Source organism: Erpetoichthys calabaricus, chromosome 2 (genome assembly GCF_900747795.2).
Source record: "Erpetoichthys calabaricus chromosome 2, fErpCal1.3, whole genome shotgun sequence".
Lineage (NCBI taxonomy): Eukaryota > Metazoa > Chordata > Cladistia > Polypteriformes > Polypteridae > Erpetoichthys > Erpetoichthys calabaricus.
In genome coordinates this window covers 89,051,056-89,074,781 of record NC_041395.2, presented here as the reverse complement: position 1 = coordinate 89,074,781, position 23,726 = coordinate 89,051,056, and the positions used below count along the sequence as shown (strand labels likewise).

Sequence of the window (23,726 nt, the reverse complement as noted above, 5' to 3'; positions counted from 1 at the left end):
TCTGAGTGTCATATGAAAGCTTATTAGGGTACAGACAAAAAAAAAGGCACACAGTGGGGAAAAAAGCACGAAATGTCAACTTTAATCTCGAAATTTCCACTTTAATCACGTAGTTTATTTTGCCATTAAAGTAGAACATCATAAACTTCATCTTAAAATCGTTTAATTTACTAGTTTCTCAAATCCCATTGTAACTAAAGTGGCATGTTAAATGCTTTGTTCTGTATTTGATCTTCTATGTGTGTGAATCACTACCTGCTTCTTAAACAGGCTTTCTCTTTCTCCGACAGGACACATAATCCATTACATTCGTGATATTACAGCTCTCTGAATAATTAAAATACTGAGATGTATACGTGATATCTTTTTCATGATGATAGGAATGAAAGCATGTTATTAAACATGGGAACACGGTGGCGCAGTGCTTGTTCATGTCTCACGCAAGAGGCTTGCTGCGCCATGCGCAACCTTCAATGAAATAATTTATCACAGCAGTACTGTCTCTTTCAAATGTACTAACCTCCAATTCCTGTCCTTACTTTTCTTTCTCCAAAAACTCAATCGCCACACAATAAGCTATGTAATAGACGTGAAGCCATCTGTAAGCTTAGAACTTCGATTCTTCAAAACTTTTAAGGAACATTGAAATATCTTAGTAGTACGTGTTTAATTATTATATCCGTCTATCTTTCCAGTGTCGCATCAGCACCAGCAAGAATACAGTGCAAGGCAGGAACAATTACTGAACTAGCTAGCGCTGCGGCACCGTGTGCTCACATGTTTAATTATTAACAATACAGATTATTTAAATGAAGTTAAAGTTTTATCTGTATAATATAATCAACATGTTTTGCTGCATTTCGTCTTAGAAATGAATACCGTCATCACATGTAAATACGCGCTTTATAAAGTGGCGCAGGTTGTGCAATATTATAACTGTAGTGCAAGTTTACAGTGGGGTAATTGTACTTATAAGTACAAACAGTACTACAAGGAGCACTTGATGGACTGATTGAGTGCGTTTAGAGTTCTTGGGATGAAACTGTTTCTAAACCGCGAAGTCCATACAGGGACTAAAGCGTTTGCTGTGGCTCAGGCAGCATCTGCTTCATGCTGTGTACCGATAATTCTCTGCTGTGATTTCCCACTCAGATACAGTGATATAAATACTCCGAGTGGTGCAGTGAGAGTAATGTGGAAAAAGATGATCTGCTGTGGCAACCCTTAACGGGATCAGCTGAAAGAAGATGCAGTGAGAGTTACAACGCTAAAGCAGTTATGGTATTTGGAATACTATGGCTATTCCCTGGACCATTATATTGCTACAGGTTAATTACAATCAGATGCATTACACTAATAAACAATATGCAGTTAATTTCAGTGTATTTATAAAGCAGCGTCAGGAATGTGGATTTAAGAAAGAAAGGTTGATCACACAGGAACAGTAGCACTACTTTGACACTGGGTGCCGCCAGTCTGCAAAACCGGGCAGATAAATTGCGTACGCCAAGGTATGAGTTACCGTGGAAATGTGCGTGGCTTTACGCCAAGTTTAGGTTTTATACATCGCGATTTGAGCGTGGAAAGGTTCGTACGCAACATTTCTGTGCGTACGCACCGTTTATACATGAGGCCCCAGGACTCTATGCTTCTTTGAAACTAGAGCACCAGAGTGCAGGCTTCTTCTCCATAAAGTAGGAGCACACATAAGGCTTCTTTGGTGACTTTTTCAAATTTAGCTCCACTAGGCAGTCGCCTTCAGCAGTGGAGGAAGATCATGATGCAAATCAGATCAGTAACAACGTGTGCGCTTAATGCATTTCAGAAAGAAATCTAGATTCAGTTTTTTCAAATTACTGTGGCTACCATTAAAAGAGAAAATGGCACAGGAAGTGCAAATACCCAATAAATAAAAGGTGTTCCTTGTTTTAATGGTGAGAATAGGGGCTCAAGCCATTAAGCCCTACTGCTAAACTGTAATTTTCAGGTGGCACATGCATATACTCTTCCACACACACATGCCCAATGGTAAACCCAGAACACTGCAGGGCCAATTGGTGCAGCCTCTCACCTGGGAACAGGCTGGCATGAAAACAACTTTATATACTATAGCAATATTTTTCTACAAAAAGAATTACATTGTTCATTTGATGGAAAATTGGAAAAATCATTGTTTAAGAACACATAATTGAGGGTTGTTATAAACATTTTAGTAAGGGATTGTGCCCCACTGTCTCTTAATGCTGAGATGTCGCTCGTTACATATTGTATTCTTCTTTGATTCTTTTGCTTATAGTCTTGTGGTAATATTTGTGTGTATTTTAAATCTTATCGTAATGTTGTTATTTCAGCATTTTGGGCTTTTACACTAAAAAAGAATTCTAGTATGTTCAGTTTAATCCATCCATATGTTTTCTGACACTGGTTTTCTGTTGTAGTGTCACAGATAGCCATAGCCTACCCCAGCAGCATTGGGCACAATGGCAGTAACCGAAGGGTCAAGATGCCAGTTCATTTTAGGGCACACTCACTCCCTTAGACTACTTGAGGAGCTCCACACAGACATTTACAAGACCAGATACTAAGTCTGCAGCTGTGAGACACAAACTCTAATAAATAATCAAAGTTTATCTGGTGATGTATTTACAATTGTTACAAGAGCATACACCTTTTTCTCTGCGCAATTTTAGCACATGACAGCAAAAATTTGCCTTTGTACTGCAGCAATATGCACAATAGCACTCCATGGCCTCTTCCATTTATCTCTTAAATGACTGACAAACAGTTACACTGAGACAAGAGATCTTTATCATGTGATAAGGTTCATTGGTCTGAGCAAATCAGCCCTAAACTGCACTTCTACACAGTATGGCCACAAAGTAGAGAAAACTTACTACCTTATGTTGATTAACTAAAGAAACACACAAGAGTGATAAAACATTCAATCACTAGTCACTATCAAAAAGAACCAAACCTGCAATTTGAAATGTATTAAAAATAATCATTTAAAGGGGATTAATGAATATGTAGCTAATAATACAAATTAGATTTGTGGCCTTGTTTATTAGTGGTACAAGTGATCCTTTTGAGAAACATACATATAGTAATATTTGTAGCTAATATCTGAACAGAGTGCATTTTTTAAAATTTTAATACCAAAACTCCAGTTAGGTTTAACATCATGCATTAACTGCATTTACATTGTGCATTTCTAACCTACTCAAAGCACTTTACATAGACAGCGGGGACCCACTTCAACCACTACCAAACCTGGATGATACGATGGCAGCCATTCTTGTACCAGTATGCATACCACACATTAGATGTTAGGTAGTGAAGGAGGGAGAGAGATAATTATACAATTAGAGACAGTGGATGATTAGGGGGCCAGAATGACTAGGCCATGATGGACAATTTGGCCAGGACATTGGGATAAACCCTTTTCAAAGTGTGCCCTGGATTCTGTTATGACCACAGGGAGTCAAGACCTTAGTTTTACATCTCCTCTGAATAACAGCACGATTTTTTCACCACAGCATTCCCCACCAATGCACTGGGGCAATTGGATCCCCACACTAACCAAATGTAAGCACCCCTGATGGCCTCACCAACATCCCATCAAGCAGCAACTGAAGCTTTTCCCAGATGGTCTGCCATCTGAGTACTGGCCAGGTCCAGACATGCTTACCTTCAAGTGGATTACAAATTCTGAAGTGCAGGTAGTATAGTTCAACTCCACATTCATTCATCAACCCATCCATTGCAGGGTCATTAACTTGCACATTTTTATTCATACTGGGAAAATCTGTAACTGCTGATGAACCAAACTAAGGTGCACTTCTTAGGGCTGTGGGGAAAACCCACACATACATTAAAGAGTGTGTTTACTCCACACAAGCAAAAGCATAATGTAAAGAAATAAATTAATGAGTCACACATAATTAAAAACATAGCTTAATGTTACATCATTTCTAGATAATGAAGCAAAAAGTGACTAGTGACTAACACCCTGAGAATCACTTACACACTGGAGTGTGATTAGGTACTAAATCTTAATAAATCCCGCGGGCACAGTTTAGCATGTCCAGTATGCAGTGCCAGGGTCCAAAAGGGTTGTTTGACCATCAAAGCCATTAATCCACTTTATAAACAGCATGAGAACTCCCTTCTCTGGTATCTAGCTATCAAGGGGAATACCGTCTAGCAATTTTAAACATTTTTTGAGCAATGAATGGCAGAATGGCCTAGTGTTTTCTTTCACCTTTGTACATGTGAAGAATTGCATTTTGGACAGAATTCAAGTATGCATAGTGAGATGTAAGATTTTAATCCAATATCATAATTAAAACACTAGTCTAAATAGGTAACATGCCTTACAAATGTTTCTATTAACAGCACAGTGTCTTTAAGATAAGGACCAATGGGGGGAGTAATGAGTTATTCTTGAATTTCTCTAAGTATTAGACTGCATCATGCTTATTGTACAACCCCTCACTGGCCTGCCTTTAGCCTCTTTTGTTTACAAAACCCCACTATGACTTCTTCTTCATCAGGCTGTAAAATAAAAGGACCTGGTTTTATGATGATCATATGTGCTGCAGACTTTGATTATCACAGACTTTTTGCATTTTGGTTGGTTTAGAGTTTTTACTGCATTGTAAAAGTGTAAAAAGGAATAACTAGTAGAAAAAGATTAATTTGTACCCAAGTTCAACTAATGTTGTCAAAGAGACACTATCTATTGCAGTAAAAAGCACATTTATGATTTTGAAGTTCAAAAATATTTTTGTTTTATAAATAATGGAAAAATTTAAAGGTGAAATCAAATAATTATTGTCTTGGTTGCTGCTGCCTCAGAACACACTATAGTCCTTAGTTTGAATCCCAAGCCTAGCACTGCCTGGTCTGAGTGTGTTTTTCCTCAGGTATTATTACTTATTATTAGGCTGATTGCCTTTATCTGAGATGAATTATAACATTTGAGATACGATTGGTTACAATTCTTTGGATTTTTCAGCTGGAGCACAGGCAGGTAAAGTGACTTGCTCATCGTCTCAAAATGTCAGTAGCGGGATTAGGACTACAACCTCAGGGTTGGAAGTCCAAGGCCTTAACTACTATGCTACATGTGTTCCAGTTTTCCGCTCAAATCCCAAGGAAGTGTAATCTTTTACTTACCCCTTCCCAGGAGAAACCCACAGATACTGCCTTTGCCAAACACCAATTTTTTCATAATCATATTACATTTATAACAAATGTTGCTGTTATCTTGTGCTGATCATCTTATCTAATGAATCACACTTAGTCGTGAAGTATGATATACGTGTCAAGTTTATTAGCATGTCTTAATCGATTTGGTATGAATGAGCAATGGTGTGCATGTAAGTATGCCAATTAGTATGACAATTAGTACATATATTGTATATTATATATATAAATATACTGTCACACACGCATGCTTTAGGAGACAGCCAACAAGCCCTAAGATGAGTGGAACTCCGCGAGTCAAGGGGTTGATAATGAGCACTAGCTCTTCTCTCTATATTTCTACAGACCACAAGAGGAAAAAATAAAACATTCTTCCAGTCCTCAAAAATGGCCTCCATGCATCCCAGAATTCCTTTAACATCGTCACTTCTGGCTTCGCTTGATGACATCACTATCATCTCCTAGAATCCTTCTTCATTCTCCACATTTTGATGACATCGCTTCCCTGTGCGCTGTCATCTCCTGCCACTCAGTCCATCTCTTCATTTTATCTATATAAACTCGTCTTTATCAGTTTCATATTGTCAAATGCTTCTGAATCTGATCACGGTTTTTCTGTTTGTTGCAAACATCCAATGGACATTATATGAGGCTATTCCCCAACACTGTGTGCACACTCCAGAATGCCTTTATTCAAGAAAACTACTTAAAAAAATATAAAATCTCCATTTTGCCAAATTAATTCAGTTCATTCTGGGAACTGAAACTAGCAACATCGTTGTGTTCAATTTAAATCTTTTGCAGCCAGGAACAATATACGGGTGGCTGCCCCAAACCTTTTTCAGTGTGTTGAGACTCATTCTTTCACTATATATATATATATATATATATATATATATATATATATATATATATATATATATCTATATATATATATATATATATATATATATATATTTGCAGTTGGAGATCCACAAAGGGAGAAAAAACGAATCACGTATCATAAAATAGTTTTATTCCTGAGCTTTCAACCCCTATCAGGGGTCTTCATCAGGGTGAAGAAATAGTGACGCCACCCTGACCACAAGTGTTTACCGCAAACAATGCCACGCAGACAAGATTCTACACTTCGCCAGCAATCACCCGGTATCTCATAAACGGAGCTGCGTGAAAACCCTATTTAAACGAGTCCACACGCATTGTAATACCAAGGAAACAAAAATTAATGAGAGACGCTATCTGTTTCAACTTTTCACCTCGAACGGATACTCAAAATCATTCATTAATCGGAGTCTACACAGCAGGCGCCAAAGGAATCAGCATACAAGCGACGTACATCAGAACCCTCACCCCACCTGGCATTCACTCCCATACCACCATAATGTGTCAGAAGGCACGGCACGCACCCTGACCAAGTGGGGCATCAAAATAGCACATAAACCCACCAACAATCTGCGCATGGTCCTGTTTAACGCTAAAAACAAGAAATCGACAGCCGAAACACGAAACGCAGTTTATAGTATTCCATGCAATTCTTGCTCAGCTGTATACATAGGACAAACGTCAAAAAGAATTTCAACACGTGTACAGGAACATCGCAACGCTGTCAGAAGAAAGGACGCACTATCTTTGATATATGCACATACTAAATCGACAGGACACACATTCAACTGGGACAACGTGAAAGTAAAATTTAAGGCCAGTACAAAAAGCGCCAGAGAGTTGGCCGAGTCTTGGCTATCAGATGAAAATGCCATCAACAGACACTTGGACATAAACCCAGCATATGCCAACTTAAGAAGGACATATGCACTTTAATTTAACGATAACCCCCCCCCCCCTTTTGATCATACGGACTTAGTCACCTCCACCCCCCCCCCCCTGAATGTGTTGCTATATATTGCCTTTGATTCTTGTAAGTCTAAGCATTATCCTCTGATGAAGACCCCTGATAGGGGTTGAAAGCTCAGGAATAAAACTATTTTATGATACGTGATTCGTTTTTTCTCCCTTTGTGGATCTCCAACTGCAAATATGCAAACCGTATCACAGACCTTCTCTTCCATTCATATATATATATATATATATAAATATATATATATATATATATATATACAGTGGAACCTCGAGATACGATCACCTCTGTATACGAGAAATTCAAAATACGAGGAAAGTATGAGTGAAAAATTCAGATCTAAATACGAGCATTGGCTCGCGTAACGAGCCACGAGCCAGGCTGTGGGTACAGCTCGCGGCTTAGCGAGGGGGCGTGGTAGCAGTTGCGAGCCGCGATCTGCGGTGTCTGCGTTTCTCACTTAAGTGCACAGGTGGGAAACTGCCCACATCCATGATTGTTCCTGTGGCTGATGGGCTGCAGCTGCCATGTCCTCCCCGCATATATAGAGAAGCGCGAGCCGGTTAAGGGTGAGAAGAAGTAAGAGAGAGAGAGAGAGAGAGAGAGAGAGAGAGAGAGAGAGAGAGAGAGAGAGAGAGAGAGAGAGAGAGAGAGAGAGAGAGAGAGTGAGTGAGTGAGTGCAGGCTCGCGTGTAGCTGAACAGTGAGCTGAACAGGCGAGCCAAACAGCTGAAGCAGGACGGTGTAGAGAAGGTCAGCTGCATTAAGAGTGTCTCGCCTGTTGCAGAGCCCGCAGGTGAGACGCTAACAGAGAAGAAGCACCGGGGATTGTCATCTGTTTTTTAAAGACAGCATCCTTTTGACGTTTTAACGTCGTGTTAAAGGATTGTTATTCTTGTGTATTTTAAACCTCCACTTCACAACTGTTTTAAGGATTATTTATTTAAAGATTTATTGAATGCTCTACTGCACTTTGGACACCTGTTTTGATTCTTTTAATAATCAGTTATATTTTTTACCAGTGTTATTTATTAAAGGTAGACTACAGTATATATAATTTATCAGTGTTATTTGTTAGGAAAATTGATTTTTATGTTAATATATTTGGGGTGCAGAACGGATTAACTGGATTTCCATTATTTTCAATGGGGAAGTTTGTTCTAGATACGAGAAATTCGCTATACAAGCTCAGTGCTGGAACGAATTAAACTCGTATCTAGAGGTTCCACTGTATATATATATATATATTCTAGCCAACCCGTGGCATAGCATACGCCGCATAATTATTTATTGATGGGTTTGAACACTTCCTGAAACACACAGTTGTCCAAATGGGGTGGGTTTGAGGATACGACTGTGAGTGAATGAAAAGATGGAACTCTGGAGAGAGCAACATACAATTGACCGTGACTGAAAACTGGTTTTGGCAGATACAGGCATATCTGTTTGAAAGTTTGTCCCTGTGACTTATTAATTGTCATTGCAAAGGCCAATCTAACAGGAATTTGTCTGTGTGTAAAAGTAAAAGGCAAATTTGAATATGATGGGGTCAGGGAAATCCGGGGAATATGGACAGTTTGTGAGGTAGCAGCTGCGATTGTTTTACACTCCAGTACATTGCGGTGAATGCTGAAAACAGTCAGTCTAGTGCCTTTACAGACTTCTTGCTGGCATGAGGTTTCTGAGAAGCATGACGACTAAACCAATTTTAAGTTTGAGTTTATGTGGAGGCATGCCAGTGGGAGTAAGACTGCTAAGAAATTCTTCAGGGAATGAAAGTTGATGTGCGGGATCATCTGTGACGATGGAGCCAATGCTGGTGAAAGTTATTTCGTCGGTAGGGATAAGTTTCAGTACCTGTTCATTAAGGTGTAGCGAGTCTTCGTTGGTGACGCTTAATATAGCTTGCGTACTGAGTTGTTCCGGAGTCACAGTTGAGAAGTTGATGTCGCCACATAGTTGTTGAACGGGATCAGAAATAAAAGGAAAACAATGTGAAGGTAATGTTGCAGGTGTTCCGTTTTTCCCATCTTGTGAAATCTTGCTCGTGAGGAAGAGCTGTCATATTTGTTGTCAGTGTAAGTACATGCATGTGACACCACAAAGGTTGCTTGTTAACGCAACCGGCGACAATAAGTGCTAGAGTTGGTGGGCGGGGCTCTGTCGTGCGTACCCCATGACGTGGAAGGAGTGTTTGAGTTGGCGGGCGGGGCTCTGTCTTGCGTGCATGCGTATCCCATGGTCGGGCGACTTGGTGGATTATATATAGAAAGGCAGCCGGAACCGAAAAGAACAATGAAAAGTCAACGTGGCTCAGAGGTGCATGTGGACTGTAGCAGAGACGAAAGTGACTGAGGCAGTGTTTGGTGAGGTGATGCGTGCCTTGAGAGCGAGGGTGGACTTGGGAGGAGGGTTAGAGTTGGTGGGCGGGGCTCTGTCATGCGTATCCCATGGTCTTAGAGTTGGTGGGCGGGGCTCTGTGAGTTGGCGGGCGGGGCTCTGTCGTGCGTATCCCATGGTCTCTGTCTTGCGTGCCATGGTCGGCTGCTTAGTGAATTGTTGGTGGGAGGGGCTCTGTGAGTTGGCAGGCGTGGCTCTGTCTTACGTGTGTCTTGGCTCTGTCTTGCGTGCGTCTTGCTTGCCATGGACTTAGTGAATTATATACTGTATATAGATATATATATATACTAGGAGGCTGTGCCCCCTGTTCACTTTGTTCACCCACCCCACAACCCCCACCCCCGGGGGCGTGCTTCACGGTAGCCACTTCGCGTCTCTGCCGCTTGATTTGTGAAGGGGTGGGGGGGCTGAACGCACGCTAAAGACGGATCAGCTGCTGGCATGCTGCTAACTGCTACCGAGCTGCGTGATCTGCATGTCTCGCTGCGTGATGATCATTTAAAAGCCTGTACAGCAGCTGTCCTTTTGTCTCACTTCCCTGTCTCATGGGACATTAAAGTGTCACCGAGAAATTGTTTGTAAGTAGGGCGTGACGGCAAGAAGTCTCACAGGACATCAAACTGTCTCTCCGAGATAATCACGTCTCGACCCAAGATTTTTTTATATAATTGATATACTATATATATATATATATATATATATATATATATATATTCATTGCATTCGTAGTCTGTGTCACAATCTGATTGTATGGGTGGTTACCTACCAGGTAACGCTTGTGGTTGGTCCGCAAGTCGGCTAACATCCGCCACGGTGCCCTCATTTCACTTGCGAGAAGCAGATCATAGAATGGTTGAAATAGTTTACTGTCAAATAATGCAAAGAGTACGCGACACGTGTTCCGCCCTAATTCTGGGCTCATCAGGCGTACTCTTTGCATTATTTGACAGTAAACTATTTCAACCATTCTATGATCTGCTTCTCGCAACTGAAATGAGGGCACCATGGCGGATGTTAGCCGACTTGCTGACCAACCACAAGCGTTACCTGGTAGGTAACCACCCATACAATCAGATTGTGACACAGACTACGAATGCAATGAATGTAATTACCCCGATCTGCATACTGTCAAATGAATGAACCACACGCCGTGGCGCAACGTTAGAGGCTTTGCCTCTGGTGCTGACGTCCGAGGTTCAATTCCCCAAGAGGGGGGTGCAGTGAGTGTGTATGCCTGATGAGCCCAGAATTAGGGCAAAACATGTGTCGCGTACTCTTTGCATTATTTGACAGTAAACTATTTCAACCATATATATATATATATATATATATATATATATATATAAATAGTATAGTAAACGATAGGGGGTGCCACTGAGCTCTGAAACCCCAAACGCACCACACTAAACAATCCCAGGTACAAAGTAAAGGTATTTATTGCACAAAATACTTTATATACAGCTTTTCAATAAACCACTTTTCCCTTTTCCTCCTCCAGGTGAGCTTTGCCTTCTGCCTCCTGATTCTCACTCACTGGACAAGGCAATGTGTTGACTGCACACTCTTTAACAATTGCAAAATATACATAATTAAAGTATTAGGTGTGTCTTGTTTATCTTAATTCATATTTCAAATAAAATAAACAAGTCTGAAGTATTAGAAGATTTAATTTTGGTACACAACAATTTCTTCCTAAATGTGTAGGATGTGATTATAATGAGGTTACATTGTGAATGTATGCTTCTCACTTCATTATACAGTCTTCCAAAATAACTAAAAATACTTGTATAGAATTAAAATATCAGTGTAAGACATCCACTATCTATAAACCATGAGTGGATGTGTTATTGCTATTGCACTGCCAAGGTTGAAAATTTGACAGGCCAAAGTGTAGGAATGGTAAATGGACCGGGGAATGAGCCAAAAATCTGAGTCTGAGACTAACTAATGTCAAAAACCAAACAGTTAAAAAAAACCAGATTCACCAAACCAAAATTACTAATCAAACGTTTAAGTCAAAATAAAAGGCAAAAAATTAAAACATCCTGTAAGTAATTTGAATCAAAAGCTAACACACCATAATTTCTCTTACAAATCCAAAGAATAGCTTGCTACCAGTTTCAATAGGGTGTGTGTGGTGTGACATTAAGACATGGCTATGGGCCATTCAAACATACACAAATACCAACACCAATTATTTGAAACAGTAAAGAAAATGGGGGCATGGAAAAATCACAAAATAACAATTAAAAAATAATAACATTCTTAAAATTCCAGAATCTTTACTTTAATGTCCATGGAATGGTTGTACATTTTTATGAGACTGCACACCTTTTTTATTTTATTGAAGCAGGGTTATGAAGTCAACTCGCTTTCATGCAATGTCATTGGGGACTGCACTCCTGATTAGGACATCAGGCAATAAAATCCCATGCAATCCATCCATCCATTATCTAACCTGATATATCCTAACTACAGGATCACGGGGCCCATGCAATACAAATTCTGATAAAAAAGGGTTTTACCATTGAAAGTCTAACATACTTCAGATGGAAATCTAATATTCTTTTTCTCCTTAAGAATTCAACTCTAGCTTTTTAGTTTCTTCACAAGAAGTTGAAAGATTGTGCAGGATGCATTTGAGCTAAAAATACTGATATGAGACCAAGATCAAATAAAATTGTTAGAGGGACATTTCAAAGGTACATTCATGAATGCAGATAGAGTGACAAAGAGATACAGGTGGAAACAGCTAATCCTGAATGAACAGAAAACTGTGTAAATAAATCAAGAGCATTGCACTGAGAAATCTGTGGTGGGTTGGCGCCCTGCCCGGGATTGGTTCCTGCCTTGCGCCCTGTGTTGGCTGGGATTGGCTCCAGCAGACCTCCGTGACCCTGTGTTTGGATTCAGTGGGTTGGAAAATGGATGGATGGATAGATGCACTGAGAAATGATTGCCTGTCCCTGTCCCACAATACTTATTACAATTCGGGTGTGCCTATGCATTCTATTGCTAGAAATGTTTAAAATTGCAATGGATTTTTGCAATAGGCAACACTGTATTAAAACTATTTGATTAAAGGGAGGCAGTCACTTGCTTTCCATAGTAATGAACTGCATAATATTTGATCCTGTACCGGTTATTCCTGAGTTATTTTCATATGCAAACAATATTCATGATTCTGTTTGCTTTAAAGATGTATTTAGATAATATTCACATGTGGCAGCCTATGAGCTATGTATTTTTATATGAAGATAGTAAAATAATATCTAAATATAATTCTTCTATGAGTTAATCATTGCCAATAAAATGTCCGTTTGTCATGGTTTCATGATAAATATAAAAATGCACCTACACCACTTGCAAACAGATATCTTATACTTCTTAATGGTCCTAGGCACATTTCTAGTTATCAGTACATCGCAGTATGCCAAACTGAGATGGAAGCCCCTGTATTTTAAACATACATTTCATTTTTCTTATACTCTTAGAAAAACCACAAGAATTTAGCAGGTCCTACGACCAGTACTAGAGGTGCCTACTTGATAAGTGAACTCTGTTAGGAGATTTCCATGTTTAAAATTAGAATTCACAAAGATCTTTCTCCAATGAGCTGGGTTAATTATGTTTGAGCAACCATCAGCAACCATGATTTATGTATTAGATAGATAGATAGATAGATAGATAGATAGATAGATAGATAGATAGATAGATAGATAGATAGATAGATAGATAGATAGATAGATAGATAGATAGATAGATAGATAGATAGATTTCAAATGGAGGAATAAGTTATTTTCTGTCTGTACACTTTGGTTTATATTACTTGATAAATTACATATGGTTATTTGTTCTCAAATTCATTACTTTAGCTGTAGAAGGATTACATGCATTTATTAATATAAGAAAATCAAACAAGAAAAAAAAAAAAAAACCGTTCAGTCTAAAGCAAACACAATACCCCATGCCCTACGTTACTGTATTTGTTCTTTGCTTCTCTGTGTTTAAATGACTGCCTTCTCTTTATTTTTCTGCTTATCCTACCAATTTAGCTTTCCAGAGGTGACGCCTTTAAGGTTCCTGAACTGTGTATATTGCAGGATTACTATTCATGTTTTAATCTCCCTCCTGCCTCTTTTTTTATTTCATTCTGATCTTTAGTCCTATTTGAAAGCTTACAGTACACTTTTCACAGACTTTGTTTCTATATACAGCAAGTAGTATTAGACAAGGGAACTGGTTAAGTCATCTGTAGGCCTTATAAAGAACATTAAATCTGTGTATAAAATAAATTTGGGCCAGAGGGCTTCCCCTTTAAACAACAATAAGATTAAATGTGTTGCTTTGCAAATGTTTATTTTTCTACTAAACCAGTTTCACCTTAAATGCTTACTATATCTTTACCTTGCACTACTCAAGATTTAGCCAATGTGTTCCAGGCTCCTTTTGTTTTCTCTCTGACTTTCAGTCTGTCATTTCCAGTTCTTTACCTCATCACCATCAATTATTTTCCACAAAGCCTCTATTGGATAATAATTCAACATTTTCTTTGCTGTACTGGAAGACGTTTTTTTGTCAAATCCACTACCAAAATCATATAGACCAGTTAGATGCTGCCTGTTGGTTACAGTATGTTAGCTCGGTCACAAGAGCAGGCAATGGTAGCCAAATACAGTAAGCTCATGCCCATTTTTCACAGAAAACAAATTGGCTGATGCCAGTGCCAGTGCTAAGTTATTTTGCACCCTAGGCCAAGCTTATTAGTGTACCAACTGACTGTTCGGTAGCTAACTTGTGCAGCTGGTTCCCCCCTCCTTATGATCTGCGCCCTAGGCAAATGCCTAATTCATCTTAATGGTGACACCTGCCTGGCTAAAGCATCCCCTTGAAATATGTTTTCAGTCATTAGTTTTGTACCATGGCCTGCTCTGTGTATGAATTAGTCCTGCTGAATGGTATATTTTTTTAATTTAATCCAACTGGACCTATAAAATATTAATTTCATCATCGATTGTATCATCTGTCCCCATTTTTTTGTAAATTATTTATATTATCATGCTTTCTACCTAAACTCTCCTGTTTGCTGCTATAATCAGTTTGACTACAGAAAGCCTAGGCAAACAACATTTATTTAAAAAGTGATTCATCATATTTACTGCTATGTTGATTTGCAAATTAAATGTATGGGTTTTCCAAAGTAAGGAACTTTAAAGAGAGTTTCAAGATGTATTTTAACAAGTAAGCCCGCGATTCTCTAGAGAATCGTAAATCCAAGAATGGCAATCAGTTTCTGTTCAGTCCGATATTTGGATGGATGACATATCATGGAGGGTGGGTGCGTCTGGAGAAATGTCATTTAATTAAATAAGCATATCTGTACCTTTGCTGACACCGACTGCTGGCAGAGTGGAGCACAGCAAGTTTAGGTGTGGGCGGTCGCGTCCGAACGGCTGTAGAACCTGGCATGCACACTTTACCTCATGTTTAGTTCACAGGTCATGAAGTGGGCGCCACCTACTGACTCTGGGAAGCCGCTGCGTTTGACTCTGGGGCGCCGCGGCGCATTTGTACTACAGCGGATTCTTTGTGTGGGCGCCTTCGTTCATTGTTGTTGCGTTCGTTCATTGTGTCTATCCAGACGGGCTCATTTTGTATTTCCGTTAGTTGAGCTCTTTCATTGTGGAGCCATGACGTATTTGCTTCTGGTGTGTCTGAAGTGGGCGCCACCCACTGACTATGGGAAGCCGCTGCATTTGAGTGCAGTGCGCATGCGTTTCGGTGCGTCCGTGCATAAATTAAACTGTGGTTTAGTAATATAGATAATAACATGGAATCTTCAGGTCCTAGGCATATTGCAAAAGAGCAGAAATTCAAATCAGTAAGAGGCAAACTGAGGAGGTAACATAACACTTGACAATACAGATTACACAAAACTTCATTATACTTTAATTTTTCAACTGATGTTGGCTTGAAATGAACCAGTGTGTTTACATGCACACACATAATTGGGTTAAGGTGAATATCCCAGTTAAGGTAGAAATCTGGTTTCTTAATAATCCACATTTATGTGTATAAGTAATCTTTTGGAGTTCTCCATTGGCAAAATGCTCCGATGTCATTAAACTGTGCAAAAAGAGTTAAACGTCATCATTGAGTTCAAAAATAAGGATGAGGCCTGTGATCATTTCAAATTGATGCCTTATTTATGCTGTAGGATTCTGTTACCGGATTGCACGCAGCAAACTCTTTTCTGCTTGGCTGTGGAACTGAGCCCTGTGAAAGAACTGTAGTGTAAAGGATGTCTAGTTCTTGCTTTACACCCAGTGCAGCTGAAATAATAATAGCACAGTAACATAAGTATTGTGCTAGGTTACTCACTACTTTAAAAAGTAATCGGACTATATAAAACACATTACTTTTAATGTGTTACCCTACTGTTCTCAAGATTGTGTTGCAGAGTTTAGCACTGTATTTTCAGCTCATCAACATAAATTTAGCAATTTCTGAAATATTGAGACAGATTGTCTCACCCAGAAAAAGGAACATTTACCCGTAGAAATTTATTTTGTCAGCGCTTCTACCTGTGGCTGTTGAAAGCTTGTGCAAAGCAAATACATGTGCAGGCTGATAGAGTCCAATGGACATGCACAGACTACAAAATCCATAACAGTAACCTGGTAAAAGAGATATACTGTAAGGCCACATAATCGGGTTATTTGAGCAGAAATCTACCTCTTTCTCAGGTTTCTCAGGGGCCAATAACCCAGTTTCTCTAAATGGACAATGGCTTTGAATGGCAGTTTAGAAATCAGGTTGTGAATAATCAGGATATTGAAGTACAAGTAAATGCACTAAATATTAATGAACTAGAGGTAAACTGAAGGGACTACTTTTGAAGTTATATTTTGCTTAATTATTCATAAATATATGTCATGAAGTATTTTCTTAATTAGTTTACATAGATGTGACCCTGTATATTGGCAATAGGAGGGCAGGAACTGCATGTACAGTACCATGCCCATTTTTATATAGTTTTTATTCTTTTGCATACATACATTTTGGTTGCATTTGAAGTATGCAAAAAAAAAAAACTTGGTTTGTGCCACAGCTTACCTGTCATGTGTGACATTGTTGCTTGCACCTCATCCACTTGCATATGTGTCAGTAACCCTAAGGCTTGTCAAATCATGAAAATCAAATCCCCAAGACTCCAGTTATATTATATAATTAGTTATATCCACATGTTTGTATAGTTGTGTTCTCATTATGCTCCTCCAATGTTATCGAGTCTGTCTGAATTAACTACTGTGAAATTCCTGAAGCTTGCAGTTGGAAAATCCAATGGCATGAAGACCTGCAGGCTGTGGTCACCAGAAATGTACTTGACAGTGCAATGTTCACAGCATGTTATGCAGCAAGCCAACATTTTCCTCAGTCGCTACTTCACTTATTATGCTGCTTTGCTCAAGTTTATCTCTGTATTTTGGTTTAAAAAATTAACATTACTTGCATTGTGTTTTCAGCCTAATTCCCAATGTGTTATCATTATCCCACTGATGTCTATTTTATGCAGATATTAATAAGTAGAACCAAAACTGGACACTTTACAAATCATACGAAATAAAATACAATACAGTATTGAAATGAAACCTAAATAATTTTGAGTTTTACCTCACACTGTCTTATCTTGGAAAGTTAATTAATTTAATCTTTGGATGCACCAGTATAAGACAAATGCTTAATCTTTGGCTTTTGTGATGAAATCTTACATTAAATGATGCAATGTACAAGCAAGTCTACAAAGAAAGTAACTGAGTTCAATGTGCTGTCTGCTTATTGGTATCAAAACTCAGCATTGCTAACATAATGCCTAATAGACGTGTTCCATGCCTAATTCTTCCTAAACCACAACTATAATTAAACCGATCCGTGAGTCATTTTCTATAGTCATCAAAGATGGTGTTTTGTACTATAATGTGTCTAAAAAGAGTATAGTTATTCCTTTGACACAGAAACAGAATTGACAAAAACTATATTTTATTGTAAAGGAACTGCAAAAAACATGTAACTTTATGTTGCAAGACTCCTACTGTTCAATCAATCAATCATAATGTAATCATTCTGTCGTCATATACATTGTTTACTCCCACTAATTCATACAGCAAAAAGTCTGGCTTAATTTTTGTTTATTTATTTATTTTTTGGTACAGTATGTGTAAAATTATAAAAGATCCTACTGAGTTTCTTAGCATGTTAGACAGCTGTTGGTAACCTCATGTCTTCTGTTGATTATTTTCCACTTATGGCTGATAAAAGGTTTTCTTTTTAGAGATGTCAAGGACAGACTGCAGATATGAGTGTATTTACATCTCTCAGCAAAGGGTAGCCACTGAACTGACCGACTGTATGTTACGTATGCTGTGCCACTGAGCTTAGATCTGTTCTGAGTTCTCCAGACTTGTATGTCACCTTCTGGCCTTCCTGTTCTTCTTCACTCTGAACCTCTGATACTGTCTTGCACATTAGCACACAGTGTTCTGGGTGAACAATCTACTGTATGTTGCAGTCCATCAGTGCAGTGATGTTCCAAAACAGGGGTGGGTAATGTCGGTCCTGGAGAGCCACAGTGACTGCAGGTTTTTGTTCCAACCCAGTTTCTTAATGAGAAAACAATTATTGCTGATAAAACACTTATTGCTTAAATGACATTTTGATGCTTCATTTTAGTGGTCTCGCTTGTTAAGATTCCCCACCCTTAATTGCTTATTTCAGTCTTAAACAGCTGCAATCACTGTTTTAATGGCTCCTTATTAACAATAAAATGTAAATGACAAAGCAGCCAGCAGTTCTCCATCCAGTTTGTTTTCATTAACATCTGTGTGTGTTCATCATGCACTGTTTGATCGAATAAAACATGTAATAGAAAATTTGACAGACTGAAAATTATCTGTTTTAAGCTTCAAATCATTTGAATGATATCCTTGGAGAGGTAAAAATCTACAATAGAAGAACCTTACATTGCAGACTAACAAACCATAAAATTAAATAAGGTAAATAAGGTAAATAAGATTGGCAAAGATTGGTTTCTAATTAAGCAATTGGGTTGGAATGAAAACCTGCAGCCACTGCGGCTCTCCAGGAAGACATTGCCCACCCCTGTTCTAAAATCATCCTATATACAGATAAGCCACACCACCCCCTAGTGGTTCAACTCTTACCACAGTGGCTTAGAGAAGGTAATCTTCTTTCTATGTTGTATGACCTCCACCTCCATCTCTAATAACTTTTGCAAGTTAGATTACCATTTACAACTTTCCATCCATCTATCCATTATTGAGTCTTCGTCGCGCAGTTCAGGGTCTGGACCAGTGCAAGGCCAAAACAATCATCAACAGGTGCCAGTCCACTAAGGGCATCCTATTGCACACTCATGCATAAAGGACCAATTTTTGAGTCATGAATAAACCTAACATTAAAGTAAGAGCACACTACAACACCAGAAAACAATGTGGACTACATGTTTATGAATAAGTGAAGTTTTGCTTGAGTTGGAATGTCAATGACTTAACCATTAAGATCTTTTCATGTGTTACGTTTTTGCCTCCAAGTAGGATGGAGCAAAGAAATACAGACCCATATCAAACCATCCAGTTCAGGGTCATAGGGGTATTGGAAGATATTTGAGCAGCACTAACTGTTACACAGGAAGTCACTCAGGAATATAAACCATTACAGGGAACACACCCTTGCACACACCCAGTAAGACAAGGCCAGTTTAATGTCTCCAAATAATCTAACATTCCATCTCTGGGATGCGGTAGACAACCCAGAGTGTCCAGAGAAAAACTCAGATACCAAAAGAGATCTAGTTCAGAATAATTAAAATGAACATCAAGTGCTTTCCTTGATTATCTATTTGTTTTATGGTTCACTGTGTACACAGTACATATAGTAGTATCGGTGTACAACATGTCTAGTATTGTTTGCTTGTAAAGCAATTAATAAATACACACCTCTGTGCTGTGAGACATTGAAAGCAGAGAGTGGAAAGCCAAGGCAAGCAAGTAGAAAGATGGCCACACCCTGGGGACAGCTCTGGACACAATAGCCAGCAGGAATGGCAAGGTCTTTCTTTGGCCCACTTTCCAATTTATCAAGAAGGTAAAGACAAGCTACAAGAATTACCTTTCAAGTATTAGGTCTGAAACCATTGTACAGTATATTACAATACAAATACAACTTATTTTTGTATTTCACTCTTCACTGAGTGCAGGTGCAGAGTACTTTGAACAATTTCTCAGTTAAAATGCAAGTATACTAATTACTAAATACAGAACTGGTACACATATAAACAAAGATTTGTCAAAACATGCAGAGAACAAGGTAGAAACTAATTAAACATAAAGGAAACCAACAATATCTGTCCATTAATTAACTGATGAAGTATGACCAGTAGACAATGGAAAAGATTACGATTGTAAAAGAGAAAGTCATAAACAAAGTCACAGTCCTTCAATTAAGTGCTTGAACAGACAGACTTATCTGATGAAGAAAATCTTCAAAGTGGTCTTTAAAAGTTCACCAGCTATTAAATAATTCAGCATTGTGCTTTTTGAAGCTGTTTACTCTAGTAAAACAGAATGGTAATCTTTTACAATTAAGTAAAAAGATTTTAATATGAAAATAAGCTTGTAATTATACAACTGTTTTTAAATAGCAGTAGCAGCATCAGTTGATGTGTTGATCGGACATGCAAATAAGAATTTCACAGTACTGTACTCTGTAGAGAATTTAACTAAAACATTTTAAAGTTCTCATTTTGGTATTGCATTCTGCCATATAAGATGAAAAACATGGCAGAGCTACTGAAACACTCTCTCAGTCCTACAAAATACAGACCCAGCTAGCATAGTACACAAGACAGGAATAAATCCTGACAGGGCGCTAGTCCATCGCACACACAATCACCAACCACACACTGGGGCTAATTTAGTATCATCAGTCCACCTAACTTGCCTGTCTTTATCTTTGTAGAATTCGGAAACTGTGAATTGCCATGTACTTTACAAGTATATCATAAAACATTTGTAAATTTAAAGCATCTATACATACATGTGTATTTTTGATTTATCAATAGGTAAGCAACTAACTAAAGTCATAAAAGCCAAGATGTGGAGAGTAGTTTACAACATTCAACAAATGGTCATAAAGATTGTGTAGACTCAAAGCAATGTGTATGTAAAAGTGATTAACCTGAAAAGCCATATGATATAGCTGCAGTATCATTACGCAGTAACAAGTATCATATCATACAATATTACATAATGCAGATTGTTTCAAATGTCATTCAACCCTTTCCTGATACTACTTTTTCAACTTTTCGTCACATATGCCAGTAATACTGAGCACAGAATAATAACCACCTATGGATGGATGCCATTTCATCACGGAACACCTTTACACACACACACCTACATTCACTCACACAGGGTTAGCTTAGAATCAGCAAACAATCTACCATACATCAGATGTGGAAGAAAAAAACTTCAGCATTAAGGCAAAATGTGCAAACTCCACAAGGATACATGAACCCAGGTACCCAGTGGTATCACTGGCCACTGAGCTCCCATTCATTTGAAATGTATTCATCTTTAATTTCCTTTTGTATATCTTTGAGAATGTCTCTGATTGCCCTTTGATTGTGCCTTCTCTGCCAGCTACTTCTCTGGTGCTATGTCAGCTGATGGAAACTGAATCATGAAGCCTGTATATTATTATCATCTATAAAACAATTCTTGATCCACCTTTTTGGGAGTTATTAAAACAATAAAAAGAGGAACACTGTCTTAAAGACAAACTCGAAGATTTAGAAGAATCTGATTTAAAGAATAAGATCAGTGTCTATAACAGTAAAACAACATCTTAAAGACTTCAGATCTGCTTACAGTAAAAACACGACCCTTCTTTTCCAGGTAAAACAGACACGTCACAATTGAAATCACATAGTGTGGAAGGCGTTGTGAGGAATTAGTGAACCGTTTATTAGTTTAGCGTTAAAGAAAGAAAGAAAGAAAGAAAGAAAGAAAGAAAGAAAGAAAGAAAGAAAGAAAGAAAGAAAACTGCCGGCCCTTTGTAGTTAACTGTTATTGTCTTGTAGATAATAAAGTTTATTACATAGGCTGGATTAAATGCAAATTTAATTTGAGTTTAAAGGTTGCATCGTTAATTATACATATAAAAAGTCCTTACCTAGGACAGCAGCCATGGCGTAGAATCTTTTAATCCCAGCGATTTTATTAATATACGGACGTCTCATTTTAGGATCAAACAATCAAATTAAGTACACCAAAAATAAATAACGGGATACAAAAAAAGAAGGAAAAAATCTTAGCAGCTTTAGCCTGAACGTTAGGTCCTTATATCACAATATTGTACCCGTGAGTTAACGTTTATAATCTTGGGTGAAATGACAGAGGTTATGTTACAACGCGATTGTAAAATCGGGATAGGAGACTCGGCATGCAGCACCTGACAGGTGGGACGCCCAACATGGGAGGAGCCTGTGTGGTCGAGAGCACAATAAAGTGTCAAATATGATATGGATACAGGTTTCATTTGATTATACTATGCTGTTACGTTGCATGCGTTGACAAGTTTGTATTTTTTATTTATGCATTTTACTTTCAAATGGCTTTGATTTTCAATCCATTCATTTTCTAAACCCAAGCAGACGGGGTTCGAACGTATCGTAGGACACAGCAAAGTACACACCTCCATCCAGACTACTTCGTTTAACTTAACAGAAAAATTATATGAAAGGAAAACTGAAAAACACCTTAGGAATCCAAAAGGAGAACAATTAAACTTCACGCAGACAGTGATTATGATACGAGTTTCGGCTCGGTGTAGTGTGAGATAACCACTGCTGTGCTACCCCGTTCTCATCAAAGATACAGTATATCTGCAAAAAATGCAAGAATGATCTCGGTGGAGACTAAGCAGTAAGAATAACATCACCTTCCAGTGTTTCTGAAAAGTTCAAAGGTACATAATTTAGGGAAATAATACTTGTATCTAGAGATTAAAAACATGCTCCATGTTTAGCTAGACTAGATGAACCTGTTTCACCTAATAATTAAATTACAAGTTGACATCGCAGTGACTTTGTAAGCTGTAAGAAGCCTTATCACAATAAGACGGCTGGTTTAGAACCAGGGCGGTGCGTTATCTTAGAGGGAGCAACTAGCAAACAGCTTAAGCTAACCCATCTAAAGAAACGTTCATTATTTGTGCGAGTTAACTGCTAATGCGCAGTCTTTTCACCTGAAATAGTGAGTGCACATTTATAATTACCCTCAAGGTGGCGCACGACTAAACGCGAATTCATCCCAGATGCAGCGCCCTGTGTTTATATTCCGCACTAGATGCGTCCTTGATGTACATGTGATGTTTCCTCTGCTTGTCCGTGGCCTTTCCTTCGAATACTTCGGTTTCCTGGAAACCCCTCAAAACCAGGGCAGGTTAGCCTACCAAGCGAGTCTGAATTGACCACGCGTAAGTCCTGCCTGGCGCCTGATGCTGTAGTGATAATTTCCACGCATATCGAACTGGAATATTTAGAAGATTTGGCATACTGTATACGCGTTTATCATAATTACCTTCAGGTTAACCCCCAAATTTGAAGAGGTATAGAAGGGTTTGAGAAAGGATGGAGGAACATCATAATCGTCGCGTCCCGGTTGGTTCCTGTTGTACTATGCCACCCAATCCCCCCCTTCAAAACCCAGGACGATGAACTGAATTGTGCGGGTTTAATAATGAATAATAATATCATAATCTGTCATCAATTACTCACTCCATTTTTATCTAAACTAACTCTATAAAATAAACACCTTATCGTTCAGTGGGGAATTCAGACTGCTTTTCAAAGTCTAGATCACACATTTGAGTTTTATTTGTAATGTGCACATTTGTTCATTATATTGTATTTACATAAATCTCCAGACCCCCACTTGCTTTTTCCACACTGTTTGATCATATCAGATGTAACCCAATCCAGTATCTGGGAAAGGGGGGTTAAACCGGTTCTACCCACAATGCCAAGATACCTGACCTTGTCATAATTCACCCAGAGATGTGATTGTTCTTTCAACTTAAAAAGCGTTGGACGCTGCTAAGTTTTTTCATCGTTTCCACCCTGCATTTATCGAAGCTCTGGATCATCAATGTTTCGATTCTCGGATGAGCTGTTCCTCCAATAC

The 23,726-nt window shown here is 38.5% G+C and overlaps 1 protein-coding gene across 1 annotated transcript in view; it reads right to left on the bottom strand.

Annotated features, from left to right (window-relative positions):
• The window catches only part of LOC114646087 (uncharacterized), a 95,215-nt gene extending 73,147 nt beyond the window's left edge, over window positions 1-22,068 (bottom strand). The window contains exon 1 of the mRNA XM_051922493.1: window positions 21,715-22,068. Within this exon, the coding sequence (XP_051778453.1) occupies window positions 21,715-21,781 (67 nt within the window). The 5' untranslated portion in view covers window positions 21,782-22,068. The remainder of the gene's footprint in view (window positions 1-21,714) is intronic.
• Between the last annotated feature and the right edge of the window lie 1,658 nt (window positions 22,069-23,726).